This window comes from Diabrotica virgifera, chromosome 5 (assembly GCF_917563875.1).
Source record: "Diabrotica virgifera virgifera chromosome 5, PGI_DIABVI_V3a".
NCBI lineage: Eukaryota > Metazoa > Arthropoda > Insecta > Coleoptera > Chrysomelidae > Diabrotica > Diabrotica virgifera.
This window is the reverse complement of record NC_065447.1, coordinates 134396889-134413148: the sequence shown is the minus strand read 5'-3', so window position 1 is coordinate 134413148 and position 16260 is coordinate 134396889. Positions and strand designations below refer to the sequence as shown.

General features: G+C 34.7%; 1 protein-coding gene across 1 annotated transcript; it reads right to left on the bottom strand.

Annotated features, from left to right (window-relative positions):
• Positions 1–4048: 4048 nt before the first annotated feature.
• Positions 4049–10955, bottom strand: LOC126885481 (uncharacterized). Its single transcript, XM_050652056.1, has 2 exons — positions 9161–10955; positions 4049–4083 (listed from the first exon to the last, which is right to left on the bottom strand). The coding sequence occupies exons 1-2, from the start codon at positions 10953–10955 to the stop codon at positions 4049–4051; spliced, it is 1830 nt and encodes a 609-aa protein (XP_050508013.1).
• Positions 10956–16260: the final 5305 nt, after the last annotated feature.

The following is a 16260-nucleotide window of genomic DNA, read 5'->3' as shown; positions in this document are numbered from 1 at the left end:
TTTTGAATATACGTCAGTCCACGAATATACGACTGTTTTGGATTATCGAGACAACGAATATTTTACTGTGCAACATATGAAGTACGAATGTAAATTGCTCTAATAATTATTTCAATAAGCAACAATGTAATTTGCAATTTAGTTTTGTTCTTCATATTTTGCACAGTAAAATATTCGTTGTTAAGATAATCCAAAACAGTCGTATATTCGTGAAATGGATAAACCTAAATATACCATATTATAATAAGTTAGTGCTGGGTTTGTTCTGCATTTCTGTCAAAGCGTGAAATTTGCGCAAAAACAGTTACACAAGATATTATGCGTTGCTCCAATTCTACATAAATGTACTGCCCCATAATATAAAATCCAAAAAAAAATTGAATAGGCTAACTTTGTTATAAAGCTCAGTCACAATAATTCTAAGAATTGACTTATGCAGAATTTAAGAGTAACCCGCTGATAAAGTCGAAGCAATAAAGGGATTTCAGTCAGGTAAATATAAGTATTGAAATGGGCCGGCTTAAGAAATTTTATATTTCATTTGGTATTAACTTAACATTACATATTTATTTTAAATAAATATCTAGATAAATAAGGGAAAAATACAGAAACTGATAGAGTATTAGAATTAATTAATTATTATATTTTTCTGTGTCGATTCTTTATTAAATATATCCCAATTTTGAAAGTAATTAACAATTTTTGTTATGTTATAGGTATTTTCCTAAGAAGTGCGGAAAGTAATACTTTTCTGCACGCGATTGCGCGAAGCGGAGTTCGGCAATCAGTCGAGTGCGGAAAATAGACTTTCCGCAAGAGTTAGGAACAATATTTTTTCTACGAGCGTTTAAAAAATGACCAAATCTTAATCAATTAATTGGGTCTATTGAATAAAAAGAAGTATTTGCTTTTACTTCCTCGTATTTAAGTATTTACTTAACGGTAATTGAATAAACCATTAAAGAAATGACTTTATTCAAGTAGTATTAAGTAAATACTTAAATACTTGTAAGTAAAAGCAAATACTTCTTTTTATTCAATAGACCCATTGAATTAATTGCACATTCTGAACAAATGCACCTGCTAGGTTTGTCCAAACAAATGCAGAAAGTCATACATTTCCGCACGCGACTGCAGTTTGCCGAACGACGCGAAGCGGGAGTTCGGCAAGCAGTCGAGTGCGGAAAAGAGACTTTCTGCAAGCGTTAGGAACAATATTTTTTCTACGAGTCTTTAAAAAATGACCAAATCTTAATCAACTAATTTAATTAATATGAAAATACATACACAAATTAATTCTTTGACAAGGTTGTCAAAACCAAAGTTTCAGCATAATTGGTTAGCATGACGACGATCTTGGTTTCCATGACGACGATTCAAAACCACTGTTATTGTCTACTGATTTGACTTTCGAATATTATGTCAAAATTATTTTATTTCATCGAATTCTCGCGTTAATTTCATTAAAACATAAACACAATAAGATATATTTGAAATAAATTAGTAAATAATATCTATATATTAGTTTATTGCATGTATTATAATTACTTTAAGGCCATATTAACATATCTAAATTAACACGCGTGCGGAAAAGTAAAACGCGTGCGGAAAAGTTAAACGCGTGCGGAAAAGTAAAACGCGTGCGGAAAAGTAAAACGTGTGCGGAAAAGTAAAACGCGTGCGGAAAAGTAACACGCGTGCGGAAAAGTAAAACTTTCTCAACTAAAATGCGTGCGCGAAAGTAGACATTTTTGCACGCTCGTAGAAAAAATAAATTGCAAGTGAAATAATAAAATAGTGAAATGAAAATTAAAATACAGACCGGACCTGATTCCGAACCACAAAGCGTGTTTAATTTCAGCTCCGATATACTCGTAATTTTATACCAGTATTTTCACAATAGTAAATTAACAAAAGTGATATACCTGTTCAATAAAGTTAGTGTTATAAGAAGACCCAAAAACGTGAGTAGAAGAACATTAATTAGATTGAAATAATATATTCATTTGGAAATCTATCCATATAAAATCTTCATATCAACACTACACCGGACTGGTTTTTTATTAACAACAATTAAAACCAGGGCCGTACTTGAATATGTTTATAATAAATCGTTCAAGTAAAATTAAATGATGAATAATACTTTATCAACAATGGAAACTCCTACCACTTCTCAAAACACTCCAATGTACTCTACTATTGCATCTCAACAAACTACTCCAAAATTACCAGTGAAAGAACAAGCCATCATCTTCAGTTCAATTAATGGCGCAAAATTGCAAGATTATCTTTTGCAACTAGGACCACTCGTCCAACCAAAAAATATTATTTATTCATCAAGAATCTCTAATAACCGAGTATGCGTTTATCTTTCAAGTAAAGCTGTAGTTGATGACTTTCTAAATAAAACGGGATCCATAAAAATAAATAATGAAGTACTTCTAGCACGTAGATTAGTCACTCCATCGGAACGTCTTCTCTTATCTAATGTTCATCCAACAATACCGCAGGAAATGTTAATTAATATTCTCCAGAACCTAGGCTTGAAATTAATGTCACCAATAACATGTTTGAGAATTGGAGCTACAAATCCTGAATATAGTCACATACTCAGTTTTAGGCGTCAAGTATACATAGAACCCCTAGATAATATAACCATACCTGATTTTGTCATGGTTAATCATGATAATGTTAGCTACAAAATATTTTTGTCCAACGACCAATCGCTTTGTTTCAAATGCAAACAAAATGGCCATCTTGCCTCACAATGCTCATCAGAAACCTCTTCCCTAATCAATTCTAATATGCCAAATACTATTCCAACTTTTAATCCACCTCAAAGTATCACCTCGCAGATTCCCACAACAGATAATCAAACAAATAATTCATCAAGTCCTCTTCTTCCAATAAATTCTATGGAGGTGTCAAATATATCCCTTTCAACAACAGAAACATCAACATCAACCAAAAGACATTTATCAGAAACCCCATCTCCAACAGAAGAACCAGCATCTAATATATTTAACGAAGCATGTAATAAAAGTAGTCCTATATCCAAAAAAATAAGAGCCGACAACAATTCTGAACCCGAAAAAAACATAATACCACCCACTCAAGACTCACCCCAAAAACAACAGATACAAATTGATCAGAAATTACAAAATCAAATTCACACAATATCCAAGGAAACAATAGAAACCGAAGAAGCTGCTAAAAGATTTATCAATAAACATTCAAAATCATATGTCTTAAATTACGATGAATTTCGGGAGTTACTAAATGAGACATGCGGAGCTAAAGATGTCTATAATATTGTTAAGGATTATACACCAGATTTACCATTACTTATTAAAATGCTTGTAGACACTCATCCTCATTTTACTGACTCAAAATTAAAAAATCGAATCACACGACTACGCAAAAAGCTAGAAAGACTATTACAACATGAAGTATCTGAACCCGATAGTGATTCATGTGCTTCAACTAAACAATAAATCACTTTCAATAGCATATTACAATGGAATTTAAATGGGTATTACACCCATTTAACAATGTTACAGCTTCTTATCTCAGAATATGCACCAGATTTTATTTCGTTACAAGAAACTCACTTCAAAAATAACTCAACACACAACCTGAAAGGTTACACAGGATTTTGCACCAATCCACCCAATCAGAACTACGCTAGTGGAGGAGTAGCTCTATATATAAAGTCAAATATACCTGTTCAAAATATAAACCTCACAACTAATATCGAAGCAGTTGCTGTAACAATACTTGCCCCTCTAAAGTTAAATATTTGCAGCATTTATGTTCCACCAGACAAGACTCTGACTAAACCCGAACTACTTAATCTTCTTCAACAAATTCCTTCCCCTCGAATAATCACGGGAGATTTTAATTGCCATAATATTACATGGGGATCAAATAAAACAACAACGAGGGGAAATATGTTAGAAAACGTTTTGAACACTATGAACTTATGCCTACTTAACGACGGCTCGCCAACAAGATTTAACCTTAACTGGCAGGAATTTCCATCCTTATATCAATACAAAGAAATATCTTCATCTCCACCTTGGACTGTAAAAATTCCAACAGTCAATTGCAGTCTATTACAATTCCAAAAAAATAGCACTAACCCTAATCTCATCTTACAACACTTCAGAGATCTAATTAACTCTCATTCCGATTACACAGTATACTATACTATACAGACGCGTCTAAAACTGAAAATGGAGTCGGAGTGGCATTTGTTAACAACACAGAGACTCACAAACATAAAATTCCAGATACTGCAACTGTATTAACTGGGGAACTTTATGCGATCTACCAAGCAATACTACATGCAAATGCGAACAAGATGAAGAAGATATTAATCGTCACAGATTCTATGTCATCACTACACGTAATAAGGAAAATTTACACGCAGCATCCAATAGCTTTACTAATAAAGGAAGAACTACATAAATTGCATACTGAAGATTTAAGAATCAAGTTTCTCTGGGTCCCATCACATGTTGGAGTAGCAGGCAATGAAGCAGCAGACCGAAATGCCAAAGAAGCCATAAATGATAACAGTATTCCAATGGCGCTTCAATCTGTAAGTATGGATCTAAAAAGCTACTTCATAAAACATATTTTCGAAAATTGGAACAGTAAATGGAAATCCACATCATCAAAGCTTCAGGAGATAAAAAACAACGTTGGACCATGGCAACCACCCGAGGTATCTAGACGAAAGCAAACAATTATTTCCCGTTTACGACTTGGACATACCCAATTTTCTCATGAATATTTGCTGAAAACAGAAGAACCTCCAATTTGTGATGAGTGCGGGTCACCCCTTACAGTGAAACATGTGCTAGTGGAAAAGTGTGAAAAGTTCAATAGCCATAGAATTAAATACCATTTAGCTGACAATCTTAAAGACATTTTAGACTCTAACAACACTAATAAACTATTTCTGTTTTTAAAAGACTGCAACTTACTAAACAAAGTGTAATTAACTGTTACTATCCCGCTAATAACCTTCTTAGGTTGAAGCGGATTGTTGTAAATAAAAAAAAATTAAAATAAATTAATGTAATAGGTATTATTAGATATTATATTCCATGTAAGAGAAGAAAGTGAATATTACAATAATTTTATAATCAGAAATACGACAATAACCAACAATTATTGACGAAACCGTAGTTTGTGACAGGAGTGTTCATTTTATTTCATAGAAAAATATTATGCAGGGTGGTTTATTGCATTCGCCCCGGTCTCTGTATTACGGGAAACGACTTGATATTTAAAAAAAATTCTTCATAGAAATATACAGGACCAATGTGAATTATGCAGGGTGCTCCAAAAAATAGTAGTATAATCAAAGTTATATTTTTTCTTATGGAACACCCTATATCAGATAACATTTGTAAAGAAATGAGAGTTTTGGTTACACTTTTTTATTAAACGTATTAAACACAATTACAAACTGAATGAATATGCCGGTTACACACAACCTTTCTGTTTCGAAGCTTGGACTGTAATGCTATTGCGTCTCGCAGGACACATTCGCGCGCTCTAGGCGGCGGTTAGACCCAAAAAAACAGGTTTGAATAAACTGGTAAGCTTACATTTTAGTATAGCCATAAAACGACTATTTGTACAAATAGAAATAAATGTAAAACGGAACAGGCCGCCCGCCTTGAAAGGCTAAAGTCTTTCAAAATAATGCAAATTGATAATTTCAAAATAAGTAAAATCGTTCAAGAGTATCTGTAAACATACACCTTACAATAAACAGTAGCACTATTCACTGCACGGTAGAGGGCAGATAACAGATACTGCTCTCTTGATGATCCCTCTCATAGTCTTTATGGACACCACCCTGGAAACTCCGTCTGGACCTGGATGCAGCTCGACCACACGTCCCAACTGCCAAACCAGAGGAGGCAAGTTCTTTTCCTTGATAAGAACGAGTGTGCCAATATCAATGTCTTTGGCAACTTGCCTCCATTTTTTTCGCTGCTGCAGCTCCCCTATAAACTCCTTCGACCATCTTGACCATATGTGCTGCACCATTTTTTGAAGGCGCTGAAAGTGGCTCAATCTATTTTCCTCTATGGACATCATATCAGGTTCAGGAAGGGCTGTCAAAGGCCTTCCAATTAGAAAATGAGCCGGAGTCAAAGGACAAAGGTCATTAGGGTCTGATGAAAGGATAGATATAGGACGACTATTAAGGATCGATTCTACCTGAGTGAGTATAGTATAGAATTCCTCATATGTGAGGTGAGCATTGCCGACGACGCGTTTTAAATGCGATTTCATTGACTTAACGCCGGCCTCCCAAAGGCCACCGAAATGCGGCGATTGCGGTGGTATGAAATGCCATTCAATATTTTCTAATGTTGTGCTGTCTTGAATCTCATGTTCATTAGCCTTAATAAAATCATAAAACTCTTTCAATTCGCGATTAGCACCTTGAAAATTAGTTCCATTATCAGAGTACATCTTAAGAGGCTTTCCTCTTCGGCTTATAAAGCGCTTAAAAGCTGATATGAATGAATGAGTCGTTAAATCGGATACGAGTTCTAAATGAACAGCACGAGTTGTGAAACACACGAATAATGCTACATATGCCTTTAAAAGTTTGCATCCACGTCCCTTTCTATCTTTGATTAAAAAATAGCCCGCATAGTCGACGCCTGTGATATAAAAAGGAGGGGATGGGTCAACGCGATCCTTCGGTAAATCGCCCATAATCGGAGATAAATTTTTAGGTGGATTTGCACGACAGCACCTAATACATTTATGGACGATACGCTTGGCCGCATTTTTGCCATGAATAGGCCAAAATTCATTTCGCACAGAAGATAAAAGAAGAAGAGGACCTGCATGACAGAGTTTAACATGCAAGTCTGAAAGAATTAAGTCAGTGAAGTAATGGTTAGGTTGCAACAAAATCGGATGTCTCTTTTCAAAAGAGTAAGATGAATTTTTTAATCTACCACCAACACGAAGTATTTGATTTGGGTCAAGAAATGGTTGTAATGAAATGAGTTTGCTTTTTGGGCTTACAGGCCCGCCTTTTGTTAGATTGCGAATTTCTTTAGAAAAACATTCATTCTGAACCATCCTTACTAAGTAAATCATAGCGTTCGAAACCTCCTGAGAAGTTAAAGCACCTGAAGCTCTCTCACGGAGGGAAGACTTGAATATTCTGCAATTATTGATGAATCGCAGAATGTAAGCAGTACATCGCTTTAGCTTGATCAAACTAGAGAATTGTTTTATTAATGAAAAATCTAATGTGACAGACATAGTATTGACCTCAACTGCCTTTAACTCTGGAATGTCAGCTGGAAGAGGAATATCTGTAGGGTAATTATTTGATTTTAACCATGAAGGTCCATGCCACCATAAGTCAGAAGACATGAGTAGTTGGGGATTGATTCCACGAGAAGCAAGGTCAGCAGGATTGTCCTTCGAAACTACGTGGTGCCAACTTCTCCTTTCAGTCTTCGTCTGAATCTCAGCGACACGATTCCCTACAAAGGTCTTTAACATTTTTGACTGTGTGCGTATCCATGCGAGAGTGATAGTAGAATCAGACCAATGAAAGACCTTATCGAAATGAATGTCTGACGACTTGACTACCCTTTCAGATAAGCGAGCAAGTAACAGTGCGCCGCACAGTTCCAAACGAGGTATGCTAATCACCTTTAAGGGCGCAACCTTGGATTTTGCGCACAATAGACGAACCATTACATGTCCGTCAGAATCAACACTCTTAACATAGATTGCAGCACCATATGCTTTGTTGCTGGCGTCTGAAAAACCATGCAACTCACAAGATATTGAATCTTTTAATTTTACGTACCTAGGTATTTCGACATTATTTAATCTAAGCAAATCCTCCTTGAAATTCTGCCACTGCGTGAAAATGATTTGAGGAACAGACTCATCCCAACCTTGCTTTTCTTGCCAAAGAATTTGCATTATGATTTTGGCCGTAATGGTGCAAGCGCAAAGCAGACCAAGAGGATCATAGATCTGAGCAATACCAGAAAGAATTGTTCTCTTTGTTACCTTATTAGGATTGGGTAACTCAGCTACCGTATATGTTAGTGTGTCCGAATCACACATCCAATTTAGACCAAGTACCTTCACCTTCTCTTCTCCCCCGAATGACTTTAGATTTGATAGACACTTGGAGCTTTGAATTTTATTGAGAATTGCCGAATCAATCGATACCCACTTCCTTAACTCAAAAATCCTCTGTTCAGGATGTTGTTAATATCCTCACATATGTTTGACAACGATTCTGCGCAATCTCCACCTGTCAGAAGATCATCAACATAGAAATCTCGCTTGATAATTTTGGAAGCAGTAGGGTAAAGATCTTGATTCTCAGATGCTAACTGAAATAAGCAACGAATAACCTGAAATGAAGCTGAAGCTGTGCCATATGTGACAGTATTGAGCTGATATGTACTAAGAGTATCAGAAGGAGAAGAACGCCAGAAAATTTGCTGAAATGCTCGTTGCTCAGGATCCACGAGTACCTGACGATACATTTTGGTGATATCGGCAGATACAACAAATGCATGTTGTCGAAAACGTAATAAAATTAGGAATAAATCATCCTGAATAGTAGGACCCGAGATCTGAATGTCATTTATTGATAGACCAGAGGTAGATGGAAAAGAACCGTCGAACACCACACGAAGCTTTGTGGTGAGACTATCATCTTTTAAGACCCCATGATGCGGAAGATAATACGAAAAGTTCTGTTGACTATCATCAACCTTTGACATGTGACCAAGTTGTATGTATTCTTCCATGAACTCGGTATACATCCTTTTTAGAATGTCATTTTTGTGAAGTTTTTTCTCTAAGTTGAGAAAACGCTTTAATGCCTGGCACCTTGAATCACCTATATTTTCAACGGGACCTCTTAGAGGTATATTGATGATAAAGCGACCTTCGTCATTCCTTTTCACAGATGAAGAAAAGTGTTTCTCGCATATTAAGTTTTCCTCTGAAAGTACGGGTTCCGTGTACTCTTCGAGTTCCCAGAATTTTTGAAGCTGAACATTTAAATCAGAACTTGAATCATATCTACTGAAATTGCAATACGAAACTGATTCTCCTTTGTCATTGAACTGACCGGAAATTATCCAACCGAACTTTGTTTTTTGCATAATTGGAGCGGAAGGACCCAAACTGAATTGTCCTACACACAATATTTTCCAGAAGGTGTCAACACCTATCAAAATGTCGATTTTTGAAGCAACATGAAAACTGGGATCTGCTAGCTTTAAATGCTGTGGAATAGCTAAGTTTCCAATGTTAAAACTATATGCTGGAATTCTATCACAGATCCTATTAACTACTAGGCATGAAAGAGATGTAAAAAATGAAGACTGTTTTGACTGAATCTTTGCCGTGCATTTAGATCGAATGTTTGAAACCGCATGACCTATTCCGACAATAGAGATATTGACCTCTGACATTGATAGTGCCAGCTTTTCAGCTAATTCTCTCGTTATCAGATTTGATTGAGAGCCACAATCAAGAAGAGCTCTGCAATGATGAACCCTACCGTTTTTATCGAATACCTGAATGACAGCTGTAGACAAAATCGCTTGACCTCCATTCGAGTGAGCCGAAAGAGACACTTGATGTTCAGGTTCATTCTCCAGCCGCTGATTAGTGTCGGTAGTTTGAGTGGATTTTTGCCTATCTAAATGTAATAGGGTGTTATGATTGCCCTTGCACCTTTTACAAGATCCATATTTACATTTGGAGCTAAAATGGCCGGGATAAAGGCAGTTTGTGCATAACTTGGACTCTCTGGCATGATTGATTCGTTCCTGAGTTGAACACTCCCAGAATTTAGCGCAATTAAAGATTTTGTGATTTTCGTTGCAGAACGTACAGGCTTTTCCATTGAATGAAAGAAAAGATTGCGGCTGCCTTGAGAATTTGGACTGTCTGTCCGACTTATGTGAAATTTTTGATACCTCTAGCTTTTCCAGAAGATCGGCCTTGCCCTTTAAGAACGTAATCATGTCCTCAAAGGTAGGAAGATCACCTATAGGCTTGTATGATTCCCATTCTCTTGCAGTGGTAGCATCTAATTTGCTGGCTACCATGAATATTAATAGGGTATCCCATGAATGAACTGGTTGCTCGAGGGATTCTAAAGAACGCAAATTTTTTGAAATGTTGTCAATTAATTGACGTAAATGAGAAGAAGATTCTTTCTGAATAGGCTGCAAAGCAAATAACGCCTTGGTGTGATTGTAGATCAGAAGACGAGTGTTTGCAAACCTTTCGCATAATAAGTTCCATGCAATATCATAATTCGCGGCCGAAATCTCTAATGAACTTATAACTTGTGCAGCTTCTCCACTTAGAGATGCCCGAAGATAATGGAACTTCTGAATTGAATTGATTCCAGGATTTCTGTGAATTAATGAATCATACGTATCGTGATATTCAAGCCACCCCCCGTACAACCCCTGAAAATGGGGTAAAGATATTGTAGGCAGCTTAATTTGAGAAATAACTTGATTGACTTGAACTTGATCTACATTTACTGAATGCGTGCTATCTAAATTTGAAGAAATTGACTCTACGGGATGATTAGTACATTCATTTTTATCTGAACTCGGTGATATTATTAATTTTGCTTGTGCTACGAGCGAATAATACAAATCTGTAAAGCTTTCTCGGTTTTCAAATTCTTCCGATTCATTTTCAGCCATGTTTTCGATTTCATATTGTATATTTTCGAATTCGTCTATGACTGGTTCTATGTTAGCTAATCTAATTTCTACTTCAACGATAACATTTTTCGTTTGTTTTTCATTCTGCTTTTTGGTGAGAAATTTTTCAAAAATAGTAAGCTTTTGTTTTAAATTTCCCCTTCTCTTGATTAATTCCTTATTAGTTGACATGATAATAATAGTAATATAAAGTTAATATGAAGCTAATATAATATAAATGATTTAAAGTTTATTTAAAAATACCACGCAAAACAAACGGAAATATTTCAATTTAACGTTTTACGAATGTTAAAAACTGTAAATAGACACACACAATGAGATTTAAAACAAGTTTTTGCCTCAATACCGGGCCATCCGACTTAAAAAGATTCTATTTCTTATATCATGCAATAACAACTGAAAAAAGGTTTTTTATTTTATTCTTCAGGTGAACCAAATAGATGCCGTGATCTAACCTAACCGGTTATTTATGGCTCGTATCGAAACGTTTAGGTAATAAAAGTTTTATTCTTTATTTTAAAGGTTTTATTCTTTATTTGACGCAATATGAAAAGGTTTTATTCAGGTATAACAAATGGACGTTCCTCGGAGCAAAAACCAGTTTTTTAAATTAAAAGTAGCAAATTGAACCTATTTGGTTTGTGAAGCAGACCCTTTTTAACCTGAAATAGGCAATAAAAATAGGTATAAAAATATGTTGACTCGAAAGAAGAACTGGTTTTTTATGTAAAATATTAAATGTTAACAACGACCGTTCGCGCGTAAAAATATGTGTTTGTTGAAAAATACCGCGAAAATCTCAAGCAGGCAAGAATCGACCTTAGTATATATGGAAATAAAGAGGAATTTGGCCCACTTACTTGGTTTAGTTGTTTCAGAACTTGTTGTAAATAGTTGACCAGATGAAGGTTGGATAGACGCGTTGCTTGAAGATACTTGAATGATGATCTTAGCTGGTGCGACTGACGATGTGATCACTGGCGCGCTCTAGGCGGCGGTTAGACCCAAAAAAACAGGTTTGAATAAACTGGTAAGCTTACATTTTAGTATAGCCATAAAACGACTATTTGTACAAATAGAAATAAATGTAAAACGGAACAACATTTTTGAATTTTTCTTAAAAAATAAGCTGTACTTTTATAAGGGTTCTTCATACCTAAGTACAGGGTGTTTTGATTTATTTCGATTTTCATATAAAAAAAATTATATAAAGGTTTTAGAAAAAAGTAAATATTTATGAATCTAAAAATCGGTGACAAATTTTTTCTTGGATCTTAATAATATACTACTCAGCGTATTTAAATAGATATTTATGGTAGCAAAATTTTGTACAGGGTGGTCAAAATATTATATTGTTCTATTAACAAATTCAAGCTGCAATAACGCATTTATTTTAAATTAAACGCCCTACATTTTATTAGTTTATCGTATGGAAAATGTACTTAGCTTTTAACCTTTTTAAGGGTTCCCATACCTATCTTTGTACATGGTGGTTAGAATTTTAGATTGTTCTATTAACAAATTCAAGCTGTAATAACCTACTTATTTTAAATGAAACACCCTAGGGATTTATAGATTGTTCGTATATCTCAGAATTTAAGACGTTTAGGGCATCTTAAATAAATTTTTCTTCTTAAAATAAACCCAAACAAACGCCCCCTTAAATATTTTACCATACTTTTGAAACGCTGTGTATATAAAGATTACAGTGGAACCTCGATAAGTCGGATTAATCGAGAATGCGGGCAATCCGGGTTATCGAAAATCCGTGTTAGCCGTAGAATATAGTAAAAATTAATCCAATACGGTATCCTTAGAGATAAGCTCCATTATAATTGCAAAAACATGAAATACATTATGCACAGTACATGTGAATTACGTACAGTTATATACAGTATTGTTCATTCCTTGGTAAAAATTTCAGTCAGTTTCGGTTGTCAATATTACGTTTTTATTGTTGAAATGTTTGTCTGATGAAAATCGGTCCCGGTTAGCCGGACTTCCGGGTTATCGGAGGCCGACTTAACGGGGTTCCACTGTACCATTTATTTTTTTTATTTCTTTATTATTTATTTAATTTTAATATTATATTTTTTATATAATATTAAATATTTCGAGTATCTTATATGATCGCCTAAGTGCACATTCAGAAATTGGAGAATATAAAATTGGTTTAACCCTTAAATGCATGATTTTTTTGTTGATGTTACATATCAAAAAAAGGCCTTCAGCGGAAGCTTAGAAATGATGAAAAAATAATAAAAAAAAATTAAGTTTAATTTTAAACACTTGTTTTTGACAATAACAAGTTTGTTGCCAAAATTCTACATTGTGCATACAAGGTCAAGTAAGGATATAAAATCTACATTGTTAATTTACATGAAAATTATAAAAACAATTAAGTATTATTTCTATTGAAACACAGTGCCACACCACATTTCTGACATTTTGTATGTGTAAACCCTTTGATAAAGTTCGCCATGAAAAAATGCTACATATTCTCAAAACTACCGGTCTGGACGGTAGGGACATTAGAATAATCGCAAATTTGTATTGGGTGGCCAGGCTGAATGTGTTAGGGTTGCGAATCAGTGCTCTGAAGAAGTAAAAATCAAGCGTGGAGTTCGACAAGGCTGTATATTGTCACCAATGTTGTTTAATCTTTACGCTGAAACAATCTTAAATGGAAAACGCAAAAGAGGGAATACTCATTAATGGTATGCTTATGAACAATATCAGATACGCAGATGACACCTTGTTGCTGACTGGATCAATTGAACATCTTCAAGCGTTATTGAAACGAATGGTGGCATTCTGCGCGATATATGGACTCAAACTCAACGCAAGAAAAACAAAGTTTATGGTTATTAGTAAACAGGCAGCCGTAAATAATAATAACTATAACGTAACCATCGGTAATGACTCAATTGAACGAGTAAGTAATATTGTATATCTGGGTACTCATATTAATGAAAGCTGGAACCCTAGTACAGATTATTTGATCTGATGATAATATTATGTACCTACCTACAGTTGACTTGGAAGCCGGTCCTGACATCTTGGGTAATTCTGAAAACTATACAACAATAGAGTAGGTATTATATTTACAAGGGATTATTCAGCTTTACAGCTGTTATTAAAATAACTTTTATAATGAGACACTAAATTTCTGGATACAGATAAATTTTTCCATAAGCGTTATAATAACAAAATGAAAACTGAAACAATGAGAAATTTCAAATACAGCAGCAATACATGATTTTTTTTCAGCATAAATAAAAAATCGGTTTATCAATAACACACAGTATTTGTCAAGGAAGGGAATCAAGAATTTGTAAAATGCATTAAATGTAACCATATCTATGTGTTCCGTTTGTGGAAGAGACATTAATTGTTACTACGTTTTCAAGCAATTTTTTTTGCTCCCATTCATGTTTTTGTCTTGAAAATTGTACATTAGTCGAGTTAACCGACATTCCAGCAACAGTTAGTTAGGTACCTTAAAAAACAAAACATACCAAATTAAAGGCATTGTTGAGTTTGTTCCTCCTGAAAACGAAATAACAATTGGACATTATATTTCCCACTGCCGACGAAATAACAATAAATGGGAAATTTACGATGATCTTAAAACTTCGGTGGGGTCAAACAAGATAAAAAGCAAATCTTTTGTTTTATTCTTGATTATAGACTATTTTTTCTAACAAGTTTTCTTCAAATGATCAGTGCTATACGAGTCCCGAATCATATCGTTTCCATAAACGTTTGTGGGGCACTACAGTTTTAGGCAAAATTGTAGCGCAACATTATATCTTGTATAACCTATTTTGTTTATGCAGAACATATTACACGCTTTGGCAAAAATGCAGAACAAACCTAGCACTAACTTGTGGTTTATTCAGATTTTCTCTAATCGTTTGGATTCTATATGGGCAGTACAGCTTTACGCAAACTTGGAGCGCCACATTATATCTTGTATATATTTTTTGTTTATGCAGAAAAAATTACACGCTTTGGCAAAAATGCAGAACAAACCTAGCACTAACTTGTGGTTTATTCAGATTTTCTCTAATCGTTTGGATTCTATATGGGCAATACAGCTTTACGTAAACTTGGAGCGCCACATTATATCTTGTATATCTTTTTTGTTTATACAGAACAAATTACACGCTTTGGCAAAAATGCAGAACAAACCTAGTACTAACTTGTGGTTTATTCAGATTTTCCCTAATCGTTTGGTTTCTATATCGGCAATACAACTTTACGTAAACTTGGAGCGCCACATTGTATATTGAATAACTCTTTTATTTTTTTAGAACAAACTTCAAAATTACAGAACAAACTAGAACAAACCTAGCACTAACTGCTACAGTTATGAAAAGATATATTGGGAACTGGGGCAATACAGGTTTACAGACATATCGCTATGCTATCTTCATATATATTATATTCTCAATGGTTTTTACTAAATCCACTGATATTCCCTTTTCATATAATAAATGTGTCGCGTTCCGAATTCTCACTCTATCAAGCGCTTTCTCCAAATCTATCAGCCACATAATATATGCTGAATTATTATATTCCAGCGACTTTTCTTTTATTTGTCATTACAAAAACTGCATCCGTGCATTATGATCTTCCTGTCCGAAATCCTTGCTGCTCCTCTTGCGGAGTTATTCGTTCGTTTATCTATGTCGCTAGAATTCTTGTTGTCAATTTGAGTGTTGTATTTAAAACATTTATTGCTCGATAGTTATTGGGGTCCTTCTTATCTCCTTTCTTGAAGAACCTCAGCATGATCGCTGTTCTCCATTCATCTGGTACTCTGTTCGTGGCGATTATTTTATGAATAAGAAGTTGCAGTTGTTGTACGTACACCACCATATTATAAGAGTTCATTTGGTATTTGATTTTATTTGGTGTTTCTGGTAAAGATTTTTCGTTTTCTTTTTTAAAAATTTCTGTCAGGAAGGCCACCCACGTATCCTCTTTTATGTGTTCTATTTCAACTAGTTCTTTCATTTCGCTTCTTTGTTGTCTTATGAAGCGCCTTGTTTCTGTTGTCCATAGAAATCCATCTCTAGTCCTTTTGTGAATCTTTCCCAGTATAATCTGTTATTGTTTTTCTTACCAATTGATGAGTTTCAGTTCTTACTCTTTTATAGTTTTCATATGATTCATTCTTTTTTCTGACCTATATTTTAGGAAAGCTTTCTTTTTTTGGTGAAAGTTTTATTTAACCTCTAGTGTAAACCATGGTGTTTTCGTTGACCACTGTTGGTTTTTGTTTATTATTTTCGTTCCAGGGGCTTTCCGGTAGCGTCCAGAATATTTACAGAATTGACAGGACGGAATTTTGACAGAATTATTAAAAATAATTAGCAATAAAATTGGTCGCCAAGATGGACCCTGTACCCATTTTGCTTGCCGAGATATAGCTTTTACCGTAAAGCTAGCAGCACCCACTGTTTCTCGG